Source organism: Phacochoerus africanus, chromosome 15 (genome assembly GCF_016906955.1).
Source record: "Phacochoerus africanus isolate WHEZ1 chromosome 15, ROS_Pafr_v1, whole genome shotgun sequence".
NCBI lineage: Eukaryota > Metazoa > Chordata > Mammalia > Artiodactyla > Suidae > Phacochoerus > Phacochoerus africanus.
In genome coordinates this window covers 38,987,448-39,011,406 of record NC_062558.1, presented here as the reverse complement: position 1 = coordinate 39,011,406, position 23,959 = coordinate 38,987,448, and the positions used below count along the sequence as shown (strand labels likewise).

Sequence of the window (23,959 nt, the reverse complement as noted above, 5' to 3'; positions counted from 1 at the left end):
GTCTTTTTAATTCTGCAAGGCATAAAAACTGCCCCTTCCTACAATATTATTTTAAGTAAACATTTTTATTGCAGTGTAACATCCATTTAGAAAGTGTACACAGAGAAAGTGTACAGATTGACGAGTTTTCACAAAGTGAACACACTGGGGTAAGAGAACAGAACGTCTCCAGACCATGGAAGCCCTCCTCTGGGGCCCCTTCCAATGAGGAACCCCCGCCCCTGGGGATTCACTACCTTAACTTCTAACAGGACAAATTAATTTAGTCAAGTTTTGTGCCTTACAGAAATGAAATCCTACTACATGATTCTTTTGTGTCTGTCTTTTAAGAGTGTATTTGTGATATTCATCCAAGCTGTTTTGTGTTGTTATAGATCATTCTTTCTCATCACTGTTTGGTGCTCTGTGGTGTGAATGTAACACAATTTTATTTGTTCATTCTACTGTGAATGGGCTTTGGTTGGTTTTCTGTTTGGGGCTATTACAAATAATACTGCTGGGAACATTCTAGCAGCTATTCCTTGCACATATTTCTGTTGCATATACACCTAGGAGCATAATGGCTGAGCTATAGTGTATGTGTATGTTTAGCTTTAGTACAAACTGCCAGTTTTCCATAGTGATTGCACCAATCTGCATTCCACCAGCAGTGTCTGAGAGTTCTAGTTTCTCCACATCCTCATCAACCCTTTTCCATTTTGGCCACCCTGGTGAGTGTTTAGTTGTGTTGCATTATAGTTTTGCATTTCCCTGATGAGTAATTACAACATGTTTCTTTTTCTTTTTTTTTCCTCTGTCTTTTTAGGGCTGCTCCTGCGGCATATGGAAGTTCCCAGGCTAGGGGTCGAATTGAAGCTGCAGCCGCAGCCACAGCCACAGCCACACCAAACCCAAGCGACATCTGTGATCTACACCACAGCTCACAGCAACATTGGATCCTTAACCCACTGGGCAAGGCCAGGAATTGAACCCGAGTCCTCATGGATACTAGTTGGGTTTGTTACCACGGAGCCATGATGGGAACTCCCTAATTACAGCATTTTTCAATGTGTATTTTACATGTTTAGGGTTATTTCATAATTTTCTTAAGAAGTCCCCCAATTACATATGTTAAAAGCAAAAAAAAAAAAAAGTCCCCCATTACAGACTACTAAAGTTATTTCTGTTTTTTCACAATTATAAACAAAACTGTGGTAAAACACAACATTGTAAATTAACTATACTTTGGAGTTCCTGTCATGGCTCAGGGGTGACAAACCCGACTAGTATCTGTGAGGACACAGGTTTGATCCCTGGCCTCACTCAGTGGGTTAAGGACCCGGCATTACCATGAGCTATGGTGTAGGTCGCAGATGCGGCTCAGATCTGGCCTTGCTGTGGCTGTGGCATAGGCAGCTGTAGCTCTGATTGGACCCCTAGTCTGAGAACTTCCATATGCTATGGTTGCAGCCCTAAAAAGGCGAAAAAAAAAAATTAACTATACTTCAATTTTTTTAAAAAAACAACCAAAAAACTATGGTAAAGATCTTTATAGTTACACATTTTTGCACTTATCTTCTAATGTCTTCAAGACAAAATTCCTAGATGTGCATCACTAAGTCAAAAATGGTGATTGTTCTCAAGTCTTTGAAGACACATTGTTCTGCAGAAAGGATGGTGTGGGTTACACCCTCAGTAACTGAATGGAGACAGTTTCTTTGTTTGTCCAGCAGTGTACAGTGTGGAGCTCAGCAGAAGGCTGTTCTGGCCCTCCAAAACCTTAAACTTTGTTCAGCAAACGTTGATGGCCAAGGAGCAAGGTGCCATTAGTTCTGGTGTGTCCCCCATGCCCTGGAGGGGAAAGTCCCTTCTTCCTTTTAGGATCTGTCAGGATGAATTAGCATGCCTTGACTGGCCTTTTTCAGGCTCCTGAGGGACCTTTCTCATGAGCTTTCCTTTTTGTGCCTCTCGTCTACTCTGTGCTGTGCAGAGTGGATAACAAATGACAATGCAGTGTTCTGGGATTCAGGAGCCTCAAATCTTGGTTCTGCCTCTTACTAGGGAAAAATCATTCAACCTCTCTGGGCCTCCATCTCCTCTCAAGTGGGAAACTCTGAGGTTTGAGGGAAGGAAAAATTAAATGAGAAGAGGTCAGCTACGTTCCTAGCCTAACTTTGCAAAAGATGGTGCTCAGTGGGTTAAGCATCTGACGTTGCCATGAGCTGTGATGTAGGTCGCAGACATGGCTCAGATCTGGCATTGCTGTGGCTCTGGCATAGGCTGGCAACTGTAGCTCTGATTAGACCCCTAGCCTGGGAACCTCCATATGCTGCAGATGCAGCCTTAAAAAAAATTTTTTTTTAAATTTTTAATTAAAAAAAACAAAAGATGGTCCTCAAATGGCCATAAAGTATATGAAAAAGAGGCTGAACTTCATTAATCATCAGAGAAATGTGAATTAAAGCTAAAAGGAGAGGAGTTCCTGCTGTGGCACAACAGGTTAAGGAGTAGGCATTGTCTGCTTGAGTCGCTGCAGAGATGGAGGTTCAGTCCCTGTCCCAGAAACTTCTATATGCCCCCCCCCCAAAAAAAAAAAACTACAAGGAGATACTATGGCCCAGTCAGAAAGGCTAAAATTAAGACCAAAAAAATCAAAGTCAGATTGAAGAGCAGCCAGAACCTGCATAAACTGCTGGTAGGAGTATAATTGGTGGAACCACTTTGGAAAACTGTTTAGAAGTTTCTACTGAAGTTAAACTTGTGTGTAGTCCATGGCTTAGCAATTCTGCTCCTAGGAAGATACCCAATAGAAATATATACATGTGCACAGGAAAAGATGTGAACATGGATGTTCCATTGCAGATTTATTCTTAACAGCTAGAGACAGCTCAAAACTAAATGCCCATCAGTAGCAAAATTATTATCATATATTTACACAGTGAAATACTATACAGCAAGAAAAGGACAAATATAGTGATTTTAGTAATATAGTCTATATTTTTGTAATATAGACTGAATGAATCTCACAGACATAGTGTTGAACAAAGGAAAAAACCGAGTCTGTATATCTGACTTTATTTGTATGAAGGTCTAAAACAAGGCACTGAATCTTGCCAAGAGGACAAGGTGGCAGTTATATTTGAAGTCAGTAGTGACTAGGAGGGTTCATGAAGGTCTTCTGGGAGCTGGAATGTTCTATATCTTGACTTCTCGGGGTGGTGTTTACATGAATGTATGCATATGCAAAAATGCAGCCACCTAGAAATTTAAGATTTGTGCATGTTACTGCTTGTCAAGTTATATAGTGATAAAGAGGAAATAGAAAGTACCTGGCGTCATGCTCAGCAAATAGGAACCTGTATAATTCCTGTGCACATTACACATCCCTTGCCAGCATCAATCACAGCTCTTGGTACACAGCAGGAACTCAATATATGCTCTTCTTTCTTTTCCCACCCTTTATGTCAATCATAGGATCTCTGTCTGTGATGAGGACAAATTTGGCCATAACGAGTTTATTGGTGAGACTCGATTCTCACTTAAGAAACTGAAGCCCAACCAGAGGAAGAACTTCAATATCTGTCTGGAGCGGGTGATCCCGGTGAGTGTCTCTGCCCCAAGGGGGAGAAAAGTTGGAGGGTAGGGTGCTGCCTTCTTCTGGACCTGTGAAGGATGTGATAGATCTGTAGGGTGCCAGATAGGACAGGGCCTGTGGAAGCTGTTGGGAAGAGGGTGAAGATTTCTGGTCGGAACACTGGGGTTGCATCCTGGCCATGCCTCCTACCAACCCGGTATTAGCCTCACTTCTGGAGGGCAGTGTGGTGTGTCAGAGTGGCCTGCCTGGGTTCAACCAGCTCTGCCATTTCCCTGCTTCCTGGTCTTTGCCAAGGGTCTGAACTATTCTGGCCCTCAGTTTTTCTTGTCTGTAAGATGAGCGTTACAACTGCCTCATAGGAGGGTTGTGTGAAAGATCTAATTAGAACAGAACCTGGCACATAATAAGCAATCATAAATTAACTGTTATTACAGAATATAATAACTGCCTTACCGACCTTTAAGTCATTAAGTCATAAAGCATCATAGAGGTAAACAGGAAGCAGGATAATACACTCCTTTAGAGCATGCACTCTGGAGCCAGACTTCCCTGGGTTTGAATCCCAGTCTCTGCCACTTATAGTATAACCTGAGCCAAATTACTTAAGTTCTCTGTGCCTCAGTTTCCACATCTGTGAAAATAGGGTAATGTAATACCAACCTCATAGGGTCTTTCAAGGATTAATATAAGAGTACACATAAAACATCAGGATTGTTATTGTTGGATGTGATGCTCGCCTTTTGAGAAAGAACAAGAACCAAAATGAGGTTGTCCAATTAGGCTACACCTCAGAATCAGCTGGAGATTTTAAAACCAGAGCTTTACAAATTAGGGTTTATGGGACTCTCCCTAGAGATTCTGACTTAGGGAGATAGTGTGGGACCGAGCAATCTGAATCTTTAGAAATAATCCAACCTATCCTTTTCTACATCTAATCCTCCTGGGGCCCAGAAAGAGGAGCGAGTTGCCAAGGTCATATCATGGGTCAGTGGTTGTGCTCTCAGGCACTGGCCAGAGCTCAACTTTCCTGCAATGACCAGAATGCCTGCTCCCCCCAGGCAGTGGGCCAGCTCCCCGTGGGGAAGCCGTAGGGGGTGGGACAGGGAATCCTGCAGCATCCTCCCACCAGATGGCCAGCCTAAGGATGGACTATTTGTGTGCCACACTGTATTTTATAGCACAGGCAAAGGAATGAGACAACAAGGAAAATTACAAGGAGGAATTTATACTGAATGCCAAGCTCCCAGTATCTCATTTAAGACCTGCCTAGGCGTGAAGCCTTTCATCTGGGTCTTTGTCTGGTAACAGTTGGCTCTTTAGGCTTCCTCTTCTTTCCATCACTCAATGAGTCCAGGTGGTCAGGACAGAAGCCAGGTCTCTGTCTGGGTCATCAGCTCCTGGGTCGGTGATGTGCTGCCCCTGGGTCTTGCAGTCATGGATGCAGGCCACCCCGGCAGCATGCAGGTGGCAAGACAGGCAGCAGCCTGCAACAGCCCCTGAACTCTGCTGATCGTCTCCTTTGCTCTTTGCTCTTAACCCTCCCACCACCAACTCCCCCTCATATGTCTATCAAGGAGAGGGACCTCATAACCGCTCTTCTCTGGACCTCAGGTTTCCTCATTTCTAAAGTGGAGGGTTTGGATTGAACCAGTGCTTTTTACATTGTATTCCCCAGAGCCTTAGAATCCTTAAGGCAAAAAAGGCCTTAAGGAACCATGGGGGAAGAAGCACCTGTTGGGCCAGACCTGTGCCACTTCAACCAGAGCAGACACAATCTTGACTGTCTTATATATGGGGTTCTCTGCCACTTATGGATTGTGTGACCTTGGGCAAGTGGTTAAATCACTCTGTGAAATGGGGATAGTAGCACAACCTATGTCTTAACCTATGTAGTAGCACAACCTATGTCTTAACATCAACCTATGGTCTGATGTTAATTAGAGACCATTAACATCATCTCTAATGGTTAGCATTATATGTGTTTTAGCTCAAAGGGCGAATGCTGGAGGGCCACAGAAGCTTGGAGAATCTGTCCTCAAGGCTCTAGATACTAATGGAGGGGTTAGGGGTTTCTGATCTTTCTTATGTAGGGAGATGAGCCCCCATAGACAATGTTATCTTTCCTTTCTGTTTCCTCCCTCTAGATGAAGCGTGCAGGAACCACTGGGTCAGCCCGAGGCATGGCTCTGTATGAGGAGGAGGTAAGCACAGAGTGGGTATTCAAACCATGATCAGGGTCTGGCATCTCCCTTTTCTCTACCTCCCAGCCTCTTTCCCACGCTTTCTTCCCAAACCACCTGCCTATTGGTTCACCGTGAGACTTGCCTTTGGCCAAGGCATTAGAACATGAGACCAGGTCGATGCTCTTCACATCTGGAGCCCCCAAGGTGGGGGAAGCCCCACCCTCTCATCCCTGGGAGACATCCTCAAGTTTCTTGGCCTTGTTGGCAGAAGCTCTGCTGACACTTCTGTGCACTAAAACAATGCCACGCTCCCTCCATGAGATGTAAGGAAGACTATTTGAGCTGTGTGTCTGGCAGAAGCTGTACCTGGGCTTCACATCCATGCCCTGGGCCCCGGGAAATACACTTTTGAGAAGACTGGTTGGATGTGGGGAGTCTGAGCTCCGAGTCAGACTGAGATCAAGGTCAAGCTCAGCCTATGATCAGAGTCAGGCTCAGTCGGAATCTCAGTCAGAGTAAAGCCACTGGCCCCCATGTGCCTAGGACTGGGCCCCTTGTCTTTCATCATTTGCTCCTCCCTGGAGGCTGGGGCAACTGCTGTCCGTGGTGTTGACTGCACTAGCGCTGGCCCAGCTCCTCCTACTTTCCACAGGCTCTCTCTTAATGATCACCATCCATGTTGCCCAGGCCCCTCCCCTCCTAGGCCCACACACCCTCTTCTACTGCAGCAGGTGGAGCGTATTGGTGACATAGAGGAACGCGGCAAGATCCTGGTGTCCCTCATGTACAGCACACAGCAGGGAGGCCTCATTGTGGGCATCATACGCTGCGTGCACCTGGCAGCCATGGACGCCAATGGCTACTCAGATCCATTCGTCAAGCTGTGAGTCAATGCCTTGGGACTGTAAATGGGCCCCAGAAGGGGTCATGGATCCTTGCAAAGGGAGAACCAGAGAGCTTCCCTAAGATCATTGTACATCAAGGCCCAGAGAGGGCAGCAGACCCACCCAAGGTCACACAGTGAGAGGGATGCTCATACACTGGCTAGGGTGTGTGAGTCTGGAGTCTCAGACTGTCAGATTGGTGTGTCCCCCACCCATATGAGAAGTTTTGTGGCTCTGTCTTTTCCTAGGGATGAGGAGTGGTCAACATGGTTGCAGTAATCCCATTGGTAGCTCCTGGGAATCAGCAACACATTCCTCCAGTAGCCTAGAGCTCCACCACCAAAGCAGCAACCTGGCTTCTGGATTCAGTCTAGAAATGTTCAAAGGAAAAACCTTAGATTTGGGGGTTATTCTCGTCGTCTCAATCATGAGGACTAAGAGAGACGTTGCTATCTGGGTCCCTGAGAAGATGCCAAGAGGGGATTAAACAGACAGGATATTGTTAGGAGAAATGCCTATGTGAGGGAAAGTGGAGGGAGAGTCAGGAGAAATGGGACAGCTATTAGACAGCTATTCAAGTCTGGCCCTAAGTGAGGGGAGAGAGAGGGAGGGATGGGTGGAGGCATCCCAGATGCAAGTTCAGCAAGAAGCATGATCAGATGAGGCCCATGTCTCCTAGCAACAGGTCTTCCCTAAGTACCCCTGCCATGTTCAGAGGTCAGCTGGGAGCATGCCTTGGTGCAAACATGGCAAAGCTTTCCAAGCACGGCACCTGGAGCCTTGGTTAGTTATGCTCCACATAGTTGGAGATCCTCCAGGCACATCCTTCTGACTGCTGTTGAACCAGACGTGGGATGCAGTGCCCATTTTTGCCAGCTGCTAGTGTGTAAATATAAGGAAGCCATTTGACCTCTTTGGCCCTCAGATTCTTCACTGGTAAAATAAAACAATTCCACTTATTTCCAAGAATGGCCCTAAGGCTCAAATTAGATAAAATATAAAAAGGACTAAAATTGCTCCTGGTACAGAAATATTTAGCTACTCTCAATAGAATTCTGCCTTGCCTATGGCAGTAAAACATGTGTTTACATGGTTGTAGTTGAGAGCCTGAGCTCTGGATCCAGACTGCCTGGGTTTGAATCCCAGAGCCAATAGTCTTCATTATTCTCTAGCTGTATGACCTTGGGCTCTTGCTTTAACATCTCTAGGCCTCACTGTCCTCATCTATAAAATTGGAAGTGTAAATTGGTCATTAAGTCCTGTCCTCCAAGAAGTAGGCACTAAGACTGGATGAGATGTTTAAGAGATTTGTTGGGGAAAGTGCCTTGGATAGAAATTTGAGACAGAGCTGGAGGAGGACCATAGAGACAACAGGCCTGGTTTGGATCTGATCCCCATGGAGGAGGGTGAGGAGTGGAGGGAGGACGGTTGGGCAGGAAGAGCCTTAGTCTGCAATGCAGTTCTGCAGAAGTTTCAACCATAGTGATGGGGAATCTTGGGTGCAATATCTCTCATTAATGGAGCCCTGCATCTCCCAGAAATTGGGAGGCCTATTGTTGCTACTTGCTGAGAGCAGCCTGTGGGGCACATGGCCCCATGAAAACATAGTGGTGAATTCAGAGCCCAGCAGCTTATTAGTCAATCTCCCCCTTGGAGATCTGAGAGGTGGTTTTTCTTGGAGTCTGGCATATAGTAAGTGCTCAATAAATACCTGCCATTGTGGTTATAAGTAATTATCATCACTGTCTTACTCATGCTGAAGAGTTTATTAATGATCTCTTCAGCCTGGGAGATGCTTCCTCCCTCCCCCCATCCCACCCTCTGATAATAGAAAGCAATGCTTCCCTCAAGGTCATGGCTAAAAATCAGGCCAGGGTGGACTGTGCTCCATATTTTCTTTGAATGAGGATTTAGTTAGCTGAAGAACACACATGTCAGGGGGAGTCTGATTTCTAGGAGTAATTTGGTATAATTTTCTCATATGCTCCAATAGAGAACATTAGCTCATGGGCTACTGTTCTGCACTTCATTGAATTCTAGCCACATGCAAATTGCCTTTCTTAAATAATTCTCCCCACCACCCCTTCTCCCATCTAACCAACCTTCCAGAAGAAGTGGATTTTGCTTTGGTCACCAATGAAACAGCTGCCCTGGTGGCCACTGTGAGAAAGAAAACAGAAGATCATTTATCGTTTAAGATCCAATAAGGATTTTTAAAGTCAGATATGCCCTTTATTTTTACACAGCATTTGGTACCTTTCAGTTGCCCTTCTGTGTCTCTTCTTTTAGATTATCTTCAAAAGCAGTTCTGTGAGTGAGAGAAAATTTGCCTTCTTTACAGATTGGGACACTGAAGCATGGCCAATTATACTTGTGCTCAGAGTTGCACAACCAGTGAGAGTTTGCATTAAAATCCAAAGGTCCAAACTCCTAAGAGTTTTTAGCCCACTTTGTTTATTTACCCAGAAAATATTGATTGAGCACCTACTATGCATCATGCATTGTGTCTATACTGGGGAAGAGCCTTCTAGACAGAGGAAATAGTATATGCGAAGGCCCTGTGGTGAAAGGGAGCATGAATGGGGGGTGGGATGAAGCACATGGCACAAGATCAAGCTGAGCAGGAGCAGGGAAGCAACCACACAGAGCCTTAAGACCACATCCAGGATTTTGAACTTTACCCTGAGGTCAAAGGGGAGCCATTGAGTAGTTTTGAACAGGGGACTGATCATAATCAGATTTGCCGTCTTCTCCTTTCTGTCCATACCCTCATCATCTCCCCAGGACCTGGAGACAGCTTAAGAAATAATCAGTAGTGAAGCCTCAGGCACCATCATCCAGGTTCTCAATGATCCATTGGGAGAAAGTCATGGCTAAGAGCACAGACTGCTGAGGCAAGAGCTGGGTTGAGTTCCAGGCTGTGTAACCAGAGGCACATGTCTCAACTTCTCAGGACCACAATGTCCTTATATGTAAATAGGTGTTTGTACCATTTAGGGTTTGTTGAGGATTAAATATGCATAAGGAATTTAGGTACGTCCTGGCACCAGGTAGATGCTCTAATGCACATTGCTCATTATTAATGTTGATTCACTTTCTGATCTGTTCATTAATTATCCTCCTGACACTCAAAAGACCTTTAGGGTCATCGAGAGGCTGTTCTTATTCATTAGGTTTCATCCAAAATAGCTTCTCATATTTCTTCTCAGCTGGCTGAAACCAGACATGGGAAAGAAGGCCAAACACAAGACTCAAATTAAGAAGAAAACCTTGAATCCCGAATTTAATGAGGTAAGATCAGTTTAAATTATCTAAAAATATAAGAAGAAGAAGTGAGAAGAAAAAGTTCCTCATCACCAGGGGGAATCAAGCCTAAGACAAACACCTTTAGATTTGGATTGTCATAGCCAAGATGCTGCATTTGGAAAGAGAATGAATTAAATCATCTCCAATGTCTCTACCAATTCTAATAGTACATAATACTGATATTTGGGGAAATAAATAGGGGAAACTGTCCCCTTTACCATCTGCCCCATTGGCACTGCCCTCTCCCTCAGTTCCCAAGGACACTCAATGCATCAAGTCCTGCTAAAGCCACTATCTGGACACCCACCAGATGTGCTCCTTCATCTGTATTCTCACTGTTACTTGTCAGACACCTAAATACTCAACTGTTTGGCACTAGGTTATGGTCCAGCCACACAGCTGTTTATATTTATTTATTTATTGCTATTTTAGAGCCGCACCTGCGGCATATAGAGGTTCCCAGGCTAGGGGTCTAATCGGAGCTAAGGTTGCCGGCCTATCCCACAACCACAGCAACGCAGGATTCAAGCCATGTCTGTGACCTACACCACAGCTCACAGCAATGCCGGATCCTTCACCCATCAGATTAAGGGTCCCCAAGGCCAGGGATCAAACCCGCAATCTCATGGTTCCTAGCCAGATTCGTTTCCGCTGTGCCATGATGGAACCCCTGGTTTGGGGATTTTTGTCTTTCCACCTCCTCGTTTGTTTTAAAGGTGAATATGAATGAATTTTATGATTAGGTAGAAGAGTTATAGACAAAATCAGGTTATCTGAAAACATAAGCACCTAAGCCTCACATCAGTATCAGTCCCCTCAAGTAACTTTCATTTCTGAATGATGGAGAGCCAAGGAAACCACTTCAGGAGCTGAGAATGGAAGGATTGAGTTCATGGCTATCTACCTTCAAGGAAATTTAACCAGAAACAGCCGTCTTAGAAAAACCCCACCAGACTTCCCAATTTCAAGCAGAGTCACTGAAAAGAGAATTACAGGGTTTGGGGGCTTTGTTATACAGAGTGTTTGTTGAAAGGGGACTGTCAGGTCTGGGGTAGAGGCCCCCTTGGCTCCAGATATGCCAAATACAAGGGCCTCCCCTTGGTCCATGAACTCTTAGGACTCAGCCTCTTAGCTCCCAATGCTGAAGGCTCAGAGAACCCTCTCACTCACATATCTTCCTCTGCTGCATCCAGGAGTTTTTCTATGACATCAAACATAGTGATCTGGCAAAGAAGTCACTGGACATCTCAGTCTGGGACTATGACATTGGCAAGTCCAATGATTATATCGGTAAGTCCTCCCAGCTCCCAGGAAAACCCCATCCTGTATCCCCCCGGGAGAGGAGGGTCTTACTCAGGGATGCAGAAGGTTGAAGGCACTGCTTTACTTTGGCAATTACATTGTCCAAATGCAAAGTCAGGACCTGTGGTCTTCATTTGGGTCCAGTTTGGGTTACAAAGCTGGGAAGATTGAGTCATAATTGGTTATTCGCTGAACACATCACCTCCAGTGGAATTATTGAGTCCCAGAAGAGTGGAGTGTGTGGCCTCTGCAAAAAATAGGGTGCAGAAGAAGTGTCCTTAATCTATTTGCAAGTCCAGGATGAATGTTTCCAGTCTACCTTCAAACAATGAGGAAGAACAGTCATTACAGGTGGAGCAAGGAGGAAATTCTAGGCGACAGATACAGCATGAGCAAATGTGTGGGGGCAGGATGGAGCAGCGGGATGAAACTGACTCTTTGGGGGTTTTTTGTTTGTTAGTCTTTTCACTTTGTTTTTTTCATACTTTAATAGTTTTATTGAAGTAGAAACTGACTCTTTGGAAATAGATGATGAGTATTTAGAGGTAGTAAGAAAGCATTTCAGTGAGTAGGATGGTAACTTGAGGGTCTCATAAAATAGACAATGAAGTTATGACTTGATGCCACAGTCGGGAGCCATTGCAGCTTCTTGAGGAAGGTAGTCTGTAGGCAGAGAAGGCCTGTAATGATAAGAACATCATAACAACCACCTCCAGAGAGAATGGATCCCAGGTGGTGGGAGGCGGCATCACTGCTTGGCGGCAGTCTCTCCCCAGCTAAACATTTGGGTCCATAATGAGAGTCCCATGCATCCCTCCACTCTAACCACCTCCCCCTGTCTTCTTATCTCATCCAACAGGAGGCTGTCAGCTGGGGATCTCAGCCAAGGGAGAGCGCTTAAAACACTGGTACGAGTGTCTGAAAAACAAGGACAAGAAGATTGAGCGCTGGCACCAGCTGCAGAATGAGAATCACGTGTCAAGTGATTAGGATGGTGCCCAGGTCCCAGCTCCATGCCCCAGCCTGCGCCCTGTCACCCTCAGTTCCCAGTGCACTCCAATCTCTCCTTTCTACACCTTCCACCCCACCCCTCCCAGAGCCAGCCTCTGAGGTCTCCCCCACACCTCAGACATTACCATCAAAGGCTCCCCTCTGTGTGCAGCCCCTCTCTGATCCCTCCAGAATGGAGCCGTAGGGACGGGAGTGGGGAGACTTTCACGAGGAGGTGGTTGATTTATAACCTCTCAGCCTGCGTAATTTACAGAGGTTCTTCATCATTTGGGACTGTTTTTAGACCCTCCTGGCCTTGTATACACACGCAACTTGTGTCTCCTATGTTGCATCTGCCTATACCCTCAGCTGTCAGCAGGGCCAAACAAGGCTGTAAGAACGAGCATTGGGGCAGAAATAGAGCACCTGGGCTCCCACCACCTCTTCCACATTTGCCATGAAAATAGATCCCCGTGTTCAAACTCTCCACTGACTAGGAACTCACCCTTCCAGCCCCAGACACATCAGGACATGACCATGCAGAATACCTGAGGGGACTGGGTATAGCCCCCCTCTTTCAAGATGTCCCCTATTTGCTTCCTGGCAGGAAATAGCTCCCATTCTTGACCCCCCCTTCTCCTCCTTCCCTTCCCCCATCCCTAGCCACATTCAACTCCCCTTCCTCATCTCTCCCCTCTTCTCTACTCTCACCTGTCCCCCCTCTCCTTTTTCCCTCTCCAAGGGGGTAAAATAGCAAAAGCAAATAAGTGTATCTTAACGCAGCCTGACTTCCTTGCCTCCTCTCACCAGCCTGACCAGCAAACGCTGAGAAACTGGCAAGACCCTGACCTTCTGTGCAGGGCTGTGCTTCTATAACCACCCACTTCTTCCCTTGGCAGAGCCAGGTGTCCTCAGGCCTTGGGCTGGCTGCTGGGGCTGCCCCAGGTGTATGGAGGCATCCCACGAGCTGTGTAGATGCCCTGCAGAGGGGCCTTCTCAGCCCCTGGCCTCCCCAAGTGGGTGCAGAAGGTGTTTAAACCAGAGCTCTAGGTCCCAGGGGGCCTCTCCATAGCCCCCAGCATTTCTCCTTCCTCCATTCTTAGTTAATGAACAAATGACCCTCTCCACTGGTCCATCGCTCAGAATCGCCTCTGGCCTGTCTCTGTCTCTATCTCTTGCACCCTCTTCATTGTGTCAGGAGAATAAGACACCATGAAGGATCTAAAACTTTAGAGAGTGACAGATCCCAACACCAAGGCATCGTTAATTGTTCAGTCTTTCTTCCTTTAAAAAAAAAAATTTAAAGAAGGAAAAAGCAATGAGGATAAACATTATAAGGTTCAAGGTCAGGTAATCTTCAGTGCCCTGTGAGAAAGACTTGATTTTTCTCCTAATTTCCAGTAAGTCTTCCCCTGTGAAAATCACCCCCCTCTGTCCAACACCCCAACATTATATATAGAAGTCATCAGATGGACACTAAACCTCTCACTTTCTCCAAACACACAGCTTTTAACCTTCTGTTTCAGTGCCCTCCACCAGTAGCTCCCTTGACAAGTCATCAGAAGTCCTTGAATTCTTGCCTTGAATAACCATTTTCTAGACACCCAGTACTTCGCCTTCCCCAAGATGACCAACCGCTTCCTGGCTGCCATCTTCCCTCCCAACCCTCTCCCTTCCCAGGGCCCCCTCGGCACCACTTGTAGCCCGATTCCTTTTCACAGTTTGCCCTTAGGAGAAAGCAGGCTGCCTGAGTCACCCAGGCCTAACACTGGTATTGGCACTGGAATCAGCATGCAGCTCGCTCTCAGTGCCCCTCGTCCGGGCGCACGCTCTCTCCCAGACAAACGTAACCACCTCCCTGCCTAGTGCGCACACACGCCCTCTGGTGCATGCAGATCCACCCATCGCCTTTCTCTGTGATGATGTAGCCAAAAATAAAGTAGGAACATCCGGGAAAACTGGTAGCCTGGGTTTTTCCTTTCTGGTTTCTGGAAGTTCTTTCTCCCTACCAAGATATATTAACGTTACTTGGATATTCAATGTTTTTTATTGGTGTATGGTTGACTTAACAATGTTGTGTTAGTTTCAGGTGTACGGCAAAGCGAATCAGTTATACTTGGATACTCAGCACTTAATGAACATCTACTAGGTTCCAGCCTCTGGAGAGACAGCAGTAAACAAGGCAGATGTGGTCCCTGCCCCTGTGAAGTTTGCTAACTGATGGATTTTATCTTGGGCAGGTGGGCTCAAGCCACCTTGGCTGACTTCCTATACTCCTGGTAGAATGCTTTTTGCTGGTGTCCAACCAATAAGAAGGCGGCAGCCTCCTCTTCTCCTTCCTACCCCAGCCTTGAGGAAAAAGTCCCTAGTGGTTGTGGAATCAGATAGTGTCAAGATTCAAAGAGACCATAAAGTTGAACCAGAACTTAGTTCAGTCAGCTCACTTATCTGACAGATAACCCAAAGCCCAGGAAAGAGAACGGCACATCCAACACCTCATGGCAGCAAAGCCAGGAAAGGAGCAGGGTCACTAGACCCCTTGGGCAACGCTGTTAATACGCTAGTTATAAGAAGGCAGATCTCTAGATGCCTCCTTTGCATTCTAGTGCTTTCCATCCTGCAGTGAGCCTTTTCACAGATGATCCCTCACTTAGATTCTCAACAGTTCTGAAAGTAAGCTTAGCAGGTAACTGTCTTTCCAGAAGGATTCTGGGGTTTTTTGGTGTTTTTTGTTTGTTTGTTTCTTTCTTTCTTTTCTTTTCTTTCTTTTTTTCTTTTTCTTTTTTTTTTTTTTTTTTTTTTTTTTTTTTTTTTTTTTTTTTTTGTCGGCTGCACTCGTGGCACATGGAGGTTCCCAGGCTAGGGGTCAAATCAGAGCTGGAGCTGCCAGCCTACACCACAGCTACAGCAACTCAGGATCTGAGCCACATCTGCGACCTACACCACAGCTCACGGCAATGCCAGATCCTTAACCCACTGAGTGGGGCCAGGGATCGAACCTGAGTCCTCATGGATACTAGTCGGGTTTGTTAACCACTGAGCCATGATGGAACTCCCCAGAAGGATTCTTAAAGCTCACTATAAGTGAGATTTCTGGCCAGAAGTGCTTACACAATTCATCAGGAAGGTTGGTCCCTTCTCAGAAGGAGCTGAAAGTTCCATCCAATGGAAACTTCTTTTCCATGTCAAGTTTGAGACGGTTTCCTTTTCTCACCCCAAAAAGAGTGCTTCTCAATATTGAGGGCAAAAGTTGGCATTTTAGAATCCCCTGGGAAGATTTTTTTTCAAACAACCCATGCTCTCCCTTCAGATTCTGCTATATCCTGCCTGGGAACCAGAGGTATATGCAAAAATATTTCCTGGTTGATAGCTTTCCTGGGCTTCCCACCCACATCCTGACTTTGCAAACCACTGCCCTAAAAGTCCACCCATTTTTTTTCTGCAATTCAACCAGCTGCCACCAGGTGGAGAGAGGGTTATGCATTTAGGGTTATGCAGGATTCTCAGGAAGGGCTAGAGACATTAATTGTCACTCTTTTCCTGCGCTCACAGCAGATCACTAATCAATATAGCATCTTTCCCATGGAACCCACTTGAAGCATCTGCTTCCTTCTGAACATAGCACTCTACACACAGCAACTAGCACCAGTAGCTGAAACGGAGTCTAATTTCCACCTCTAAAATGGTTGTTCTCCTTCCCAAGGCATGGGGACATGCTTAACAGGCTAGGATGACTATACATGAGGAAAGTTTTCATAAATAACAGTACCCCTGACTGGGCTAATTGTCATTTTATCCCCATTTAAACCAAACCAAAATTGTTGTAAGAGGCAATGTGTTTCTGTATACCAGCAATGAAATATTAGAAAAGGAATACAAAAATACGATACCTTTTAAAATTGCACCTCACAAAATCAAATACCTCGGAATACACCTGACCAAGGAGGTAAAGGACCCATATGCCGAGAACTATAAAACTTTAATCAAAGAAATCAAAGAAGATGTAAAGAAATGGAAAGATATTCCATGTTCCTGGATTGGGAAAATCAATATTGTAAAAATGGCCATCCTACCCAAAGCAATCTACAGATTCAATGCAATCCCTATCAAATTACCCATGACATTTTTCACAGAACTAGAACAAACAATCCAAACATTTATATGGAACAACAAAAGACCCAGAATCACCAAAGCAATCCTGAGAAACAAAAACCAAGCAGGAGGCATAACTCTCCCAGACTTCAAGAAATACTACAAAGCCACAGTCATCAAAACAGTGTGGTACTGGTATCAAAACAGACAGACAGACCAATGGAACAGAATAGAGAATCCAGAAATAAACCCTGACACCTATGGTCAATTCATCTTTGACAAGGGAGGCAAGAACATCAAATGGGAAAAAGAAAGTCTATTCAGCAAGCATTGCTGGGAAACCTGGACAGCTGCATGCAAAGCAATGAAACTAGAACAAACCCTCACACCATGCACCAAAATAAAGTCCAAATGGCTGAAAGACTTAAATATACGACAGGACACCATCAAACTCCTAGAAGAAAACATAGGCAAAACACTCTCTGACATCCACATCATGAATATTTTCTCAGGTCAGTCTCCCAAAGCAATAGAAATTAGAGCAAAAATAAACCCATGGGACCTCATCAAACTGAAAAGCTTTTGCACAGCAAAGGAAACCCAAAAGAAAACAAAAAGACAACTTACAGAATGGGAGAAAATAGTTTCAAATGATGTAACCGACAAGGGCTTAATCTAGAATATATAAAAAACTTATACAACCCAGCAGCAAAAAAGCCAATCAATCAATGGAAAAATGGGCAAAAGACCTGAATAGACTGTTCTCCAAGGAAGAGACACAGATGGCCAACAAACACATGAAAAAATGCTCAACATCGCTGGTTATAAGAGAAATGCAAATCAAAACTACCATGAGATATCACCTCACACCAGTCAGAATGGCCATCATTCATAAATCCACAAATAACAAGTGCTGGAGGGGCTGTGGAGACAAGGGAACCCTCCTACACTGTTGGTGGGAATGTAAACTGGTACAGCCACTATGGAGAACAGTTTGGAGATACCTTAGAAATCTATACATAGAACTTCCACATGACCCCGCAATCCCACTCTTGGGCATCTATCCGGACAAAACTCTCCTTAAAAGAGACACGTGCACCCGCATGTTCATTGCAGCACTATTCACAATAGCCAGGACATGGAAACAACCCAAATGTCCATCGACAGATGATTGGATTTGGAAGAAGTGGTATATATACACAATGGAATACTACTCAGCCATAAAAAAGAATGACATAATGCCATTTGCAGCAACATGGATGGAAATAGAGAATCTCATACTGAGTGAAATGAGCCAGAAAGACAAAGACAAATACCATATGATATCACTCATAACTGGAATCTAATATCCAGCACAAAGGAACATCTCCTTAGAAAAGAAAATCATGGACTTGGAGAAGAGACTTGTGGCTGCCTGATGGGAGGGGGAGGGAGTGGGAGGGATCGGGAGCTTGGGCTTATCAGACACAACTTAGAATAGATTTACAAGGAGATCCTGCTGAATAGCATTGAGAACTTTGTCTAGATACTCATGTTGCAACAGAAGAAAGGCTGGGGGAAAAATGTAATTGTAATGTATACATGTAAGGATAACCTGACCCCCTTGTTGTACAGTGGGAAAATAAAAAAAAAAATAAGAGGCAATGTGGTGTGGAAGAGAGTACCTGACCGGAAAAGCACACCAGCTTTTTAATCCATTCTGTGCAACATCCAGAGTCTGTCTCTTCCTAGATGTAGAACATTAACCTGAGTTTCCTCATCCGGAAAATGGGGATAACAATAAAGACCTCAAAGAGGTGGGACCTAGTTGCCAAGCCTGGTCTTCCCTCAGGGCTGACAAAGGTGAGGGGAAGGTCAGGCTTGTGGTTTCTGGTGAAAGCAGCATAAGCTGGGCATTCAGCCTAGTGGATTAGACACTCGGTGCTCTGAAGCCCATGGACTGGCCCTCCTCAGCTCAATCACATTTGCCAGAGGCATTGATCTAATAAGGATAATTAATAATCCAAGCACCATGGAGACACAAGTTTGCTGTGCATGCCCAGAACAGGGATTTTTGCTTGGCTCTGGCCCAAACTTGCTATGTGACCTTGAGGAAGTCCTTTCCTCCAGTGGGTCTTCAACTCCGTAGGTAGGATGTCAGAGTGTCATGATTCTCTAATCTGGTCGCCCGGGCCCACAAATGTGCCTTCAATTTCCAGTGGTTCAAAAAGGACTTGGACCTTTTCCCTGAGGGTCCTGCCTTATCTGTCTTGCATAAAACTCACAAGAGTGAGCCATCGATAATTTCCTGTCCCTGTTTCCTTAAAGGGAACAAGAACATAAAGCCACCTGCAAAGGCATGAGGGCCTAATTCTGGACTTTTCCAATTATGCCCTCAAGCTTTTATGATTGTCACTCATACCTAATTCTATTCAAAGTTTTAGGGAACTCGCCTTTATTACATCTTTCCAAAGAATTCAGGGTTGGTTTTCTAAGGACAGATCTCTTTCACATTCATGTTGGATTTGTTTGCATATATTTTGTCGAAAGTATTTCATTAGCAAGTACAATTGCCCAGAAGGCATTTGGGAGCAAAGAGAATCTTAGATATACACACAGTTCTCTATATATAGAGAGTGTCACATAGATGGATGTTCATCCCCTTCATGATTCCAAATGCCTTAGGCCTCAGTTAACATGTTATATAGAAAGAGTGGGGAGTGTCAATTAATTGATGAGCCGGTTAAGACAAGAGTTATTCAGAAAGTTAGCTAATTGGCACGTGTAGAGCACTTCACCCAGCAACAGCGGAATACACATTCTTCTCAAGCTTCCAGACAGACCACCTTTGGGGCCATAGAACACACCTTAACAAATTCAAAAGAAGATATAGCATACAAGGTATGCTCTCTACGAGAACGGGAATTCAACAAAAAATCAATGAAAGAAGGGTATCTGGAAAATTCCAAAATCTTAGATTAAATAACACACGTCTAACCAACAAGTGGGTCCAGAAGTCTCAAGAGACGTTGAAAAATCTTTTGTACTCAAGGAAAAGAAAAAAAAATCAATTAAAATTTTGAAATGCAGGAGCTTCTGTCATGGCTCAGTGGGTTAAGAACCAGACATAGTGTCTATGAGGATGCAGGTTTGATCCCTGCCCTTGCTCAGTGGGTTAAGGATCCGGCATTACTGCAAGCTGCAGCATAGGCCACAGATGCCGCTCAAACATGGTGTTGCTGTAGCTGTGGCTTAAACCTCAACTGCAGCTCCAGTTCTACACCTAGCCAAGGAAATTCCATATGCCACAGGTGCAGCCATAAAAAAGAAAAAAAAAAAATTGAGATGCAGTGAAAACAGTGCCTAGAGGAGAATTTTTAGCACTGAATGTACATATTAGAAGAAATATCAGAGAAAGATGAATTGGTGGAACAAGAGGTGAGACTACTCTGCAATGATTTCATAACTGATGGAGAAAGACATGATGACTTGGCAAACTCATAAAATGTTCAACACAGTGAACCCTAGTATAAACTTTGAACTTAAGTTAATATTAACGTACCAATATCAATTCATTTTGCAACAGATATACCACACCAAACTTAATACAGGGGAAATTATGAGTGGAAGGAGAGGGGACAAAAGCGAACTCTGTACTTTTCTTCAGTTTTTCCATAAGCCCCCAAATTCTTTAGCAATAAAGTCTATTAGTCCAAAAGGGGGAAAGTATAGGACAGTGTCATTTAAGAAAAAAGAGGAGTTCCCATCGTGGCGCAGTGGTTAACGAATCCGACTAGGAACCATGAGGTTCGGGTTCGGTCCCTGCCCTTGCTCAGTGGGTTAACGATCCGGCGTTGCCATGAGCTGTGGTGTAGGTTGCAGACATGGCTCGGATCCCGCGTTGCTGTGGCTCTGGCGTAGGCCGGGGGCTACAGCCCCGATTCGACCCCTAGCTTGGGAACCTCCATATGCCACGGGAGCGGCCCAAAGAAATAGCAAAGAGACCAAAAAAAAAAAAAGAAAGAAAAAAGGGACACATGGTAAGAGTTTTTGTGGATGTGTTAACCCAGAGAAAAATACCAGAAAATATCTATATCAACATGTTTATAGTTGTAGTCTTTGAGGTTTAGGATCATGGATGATCTTTGCACTCCTGATTTTTAGAACTTTTCTCATGGGCAGTATGAGGGAAGATCATAGGAGCCTGCAAAACAATTTTGAAGGCAACTAAAAAAGACAATGGAAATTGTTAAAAATGTTTTTACTTGCAATTTCCCTTGGGTGAAGTACTAACCTGGGTCAAAAAGCAACATTTTCAGAACAAAGAAAGGCCTGATATTCTAGGCTGCTGGTTAAAGGCAAAGTAAGTCTCAGAAAGTAGGGGAAAAAGTAGGGGAAAGAGCAGGGAGACACAGGTTCAGAAGGGTTTTGGATTTACTGAAAGGCAAAGAACAAGGGTATGTATGGCTCCCCCCTTGTAAAGAAAGGGAACCAGTAACAGCCCAGACTCAGGACACAGCGCCTCCCTTTCAAGGAAGGGAAAATAACAACAGCCAAGACCTAGGCCGCAGAAGAGATAGAAACTAACGGGTTTTGCGGGCCACCACTATCTCTCCCATTCCTGCTTGAGCATCAAGAAGAAGCTCAGAAATACCCAAGCCAATCAACGGGACAAGTTCATCGAAGACCACCTCCTGCCAAACACGCGTTTCCGAACGCAGGTCAAGGAAGCCATCGACATCATCTGCGGTTTCCTGAAGGAGAGGTGCTTCCAGGGGACCGCCCACCCTGTTCGCGTCTCCAAAGTTGTGAAGGTGAGCCTGGGACTGCCTGGCCGGGAGAAGGTGGCGAAATGAATGTCTCTCTGGCCACAGACACAGACAGACAGACAGCAAGACCTTGAGGTGCCTGGGGCTCGTGGCTTCTGCCTGCTCCACGACAAATATGTAAGCACAGCTTGGAGGAGGAAGCAGCTTCTGGGGTGAGGGCCTCCATCTGGGAGTGTCTACCACATGCCCGGGTGCACTTTGTGACCCGTCTCTGTCACGCCCACTTCAGAGACAGGACTAGGGCAGCCAGCTCTTGCCTCGGTCTGCTCACCAGTGACCGGGCTGGGAATCACCATTTCTGCACAGCCCTGAGCTGGTGAGGAGCGTAAGCTGGGAAGGCAGACAGCCCCTACCGGGCTGTGAAATCTTGGCAACTCACTTACTTACCCTCTCTGTGTCCCAGTTTCCTCACCCATAAGTCCCAGTACCTTCTAGGGCTCGCAGATCAAGTGAAATAAGGCGTGTCACCCACCCTGCATGGGCCAGTCAGTGTGCATACCCACTCGTGATATGGGATCAAAAAAGACAGGGAGGACAGAACACAGGCCCTGGGAAAAGGCAACCAGGTTGCCTGTGAACCGCATCTCTGCCCCCTACTAGCTGTGTGAGGGGGCTGACACATCCTCTCTCTCAGCGTCTGTTTCCTTCTCTGGATATGGGAGCAGCTATTGGGAGCAGCGGCGTCCCAGGGTCCTTGTGCACATTCGAGGAGTTGAGACTGGGAAGGCCTTCAGGACAGGGGCAAGCACTCCAGACTCTTAGCGACTGTGCTCAGCATTTTGCTCAGGGAGGCTCTGCTCAACAATCAATGTCTGTTCTCTTTCTCATCACCTGCCTTAGGGTGGCTCCTCGGGCAAAGGCACGACCCTCAGGGGCCGATCAGATGCTGACCTCGTCGTCTTCCTCACCAAGCTCACAAGTTTTGAGGATCAGCTTCGGCGCCGAGGAGAATTCATCCAGGAAATTCGGAGACAGCTGGAAGCCTGTCAAAGAGAACAAAAGTTTAAAGTGACGTTTGAGGTCCAGAGTCCACGACGGGAGAACCCCCGTGCCCTCAGCTTCGTGCTCAGCTCCCCCCAGCTCCAGGAGGAGGTGGAGTTTGATGTCCTGCCCGCCTTTGATGCCCTGGGTGAGTGCTCCCAGCCGCAAGGCGTCTCAGCCTTTGTCCTATGTCAGGGCCTCTTCCTCTCCCTCTGTCTCTCTTCATGTTTCTGAACAGCAATCTCCCTTAGTTCTAAAGTCTATTAACACAGAGCCTCCGTTCTTCATGGGGAGGAGATCTTAGAATTCCTCTTGGAGCGAGATAGCTGGGGTCATAATCAGCCATGACCATGACATTAAACAACAATGTTCACAATTTGGAGGCAACACATTCTTACAGAACACCGGCCAGGCTCACAGGTTCTACTCATGACAAAGTTTGTGAATCTTATTTTTCTAAACATGAGGCAGCAACAGATGCATGCTACTCCATATGAAATAAGTAACTAGCACAGGGAAATATATTCAATATCTTATAATATTGTAAATATATATATATGTAGAACTGAATCACTTTGCTGTAGACCTACACCAACACAATGTTGTAAATCGACTATACTTCAATGAAAAAAGAATAGATAGGCATTCCCTTGTGACTCAGTGGATTAAGGACCCAAAGTTGTCTCTGTGAGGATATGGGTTCAAAGCTGCACACCTGGGGACAACTTGGAATTGTAAAACTGCTTTAAGATATAAAGTCTAGGAGGAGTTCCCGTTGGTGGCTCAATGGTGAACAAATCCAACTAGGAACCATGAGGTTTCGGGTTCTATCCCTGGCTTCAATCAGTGGGTTAAGGATCCGCTGTTGCCGTGGCTATGGTGTAGGTGGCAGACAGGGCTTGGTTCCCGCCTTGTCATGGCTGTGGCGTAGGCCGGCGGCTACAGCTGCAATTCCACCACTAGCCTGGGACCCTCCATATGCAGCAGATGCAGCCCTACAAAGACAGAAAAAAGAAAGAAAGGAAGGAAGGAAGAAAGGAGAAAAGAAATAGTCTATTAATCAAAAAAGTTAAAAGTATAGTCATGACATTAAAAAAGAAAAAGATCTCTGAGTGTTTGTGTGTACATGTTGGTAAATCTAGAAAAATGTCTGAAAAGCTCTACACCAAAGTACTTGCAGCTGTAGTCTTTGAGGTTGAGGACCAGGGGTGGTCTTTATGCTTCCTGATCGCTCTGACTTTGTTTCTGTTTGCAATATACATGCACTGCTGCAAAGACCATAGGAGATTATAAAACAGTTTTGTCAGCAACAAAGAAAAAGGACAAGGAGGAGTTTTTCTTGTGGCTCAGCAGTAATGAACCTGACTAGGATCCATGAGGACATGGGTTCCATCCCTGGCCTTGCTCAGTGGGTTAAGGATCTGGCGTTGCCCTGAGCGCTGGTGTAGGTCGCAGACCCAGCTCAGATCTGGCATTGCTGTGGCTATGGTGTAGACCAGCAGCCACAGGTCCGATTCAAGCCCTAACCTGGGAACTTCCATATGTCGCCGGTGGGGATGGACCTCAAAAGACAACAAAAAAAGAACCGAGAAACCAAAAATACCTTGTTACTCCAGATTACTCTTGAGGGAAGTACAAACCGAGGTTACAAAGTACCTTTTCAGAGTTGAGTCTGAAGAAAGACCAGATGACTGGATTGCCTGATGAAAGCACAAAGTCTGAGATAGTGGAGGAAAGAACTGGGAGCCAGGACAGTGTCCCGGAAAAAGGGAGTGTTTGATTTGCACAGACCAAGACTCAGGGCAGAGCTCCTCCCTTCCAAGGAAATGAAACTTACAG

General features: G+C 45.4%; 1 protein-coding gene and 1 long non-coding RNA gene across 3 annotated transcripts in view; one reads left to right on the top strand and one right to left on the bottom strand.

Moving 5' to 3' along the window:
* Positions 1 to 14,481, top strand: part of RPH3A (rabphilin 3A) — a 293,276-nt gene extending 278,795 nt beyond the window's left edge. The window contains exons 16-21 of the mRNA XM_047760895.1: positions 3,454 to 3,580; positions 5,719 to 5,775; positions 6,486 to 6,640; positions 9,851 to 9,932; positions 11,141 to 11,237; positions 12,109 to 14,481. Of these exons, the coding sequence (XP_047616851.1) occupies positions 3,454 to 3,580; positions 5,719 to 5,775; positions 6,486 to 6,640; positions 9,851 to 9,932; positions 11,141 to 11,237; positions 12,109 to 12,239 (649 nt within the window). The 3' untranslated portion in view covers positions 12,240 to 14,481. The remainder of the gene's footprint in view (positions 1 to 3,453; positions 3,581 to 5,718; positions 5,776 to 6,485; positions 6,641 to 9,850; positions 9,933 to 11,140; positions 11,238 to 12,108) is intronic.
* On the bottom strand, positions 10,569 to 23,909 carry LOC125116021 (uncharacterized). 2 transcript variants are annotated; one of them, XR_007132234.1, is made up of 3 exons: positions 23,724 to 23,909; positions 21,527 to 22,122; positions 10,569 to 12,167 (listed from the first exon to the last, which is right to left on the bottom strand). It is a non-coding gene; the product is annotated as an uncharacterized LOC125116021 (long non-coding RNA). The 2 variants fall into 2 exon arrangements; XR_007132233.1 differs by having other exon boundaries at positions 23,777 to 23,909.
* Positions 23,910 to 23,959: the final 50 nt, after the last annotated feature.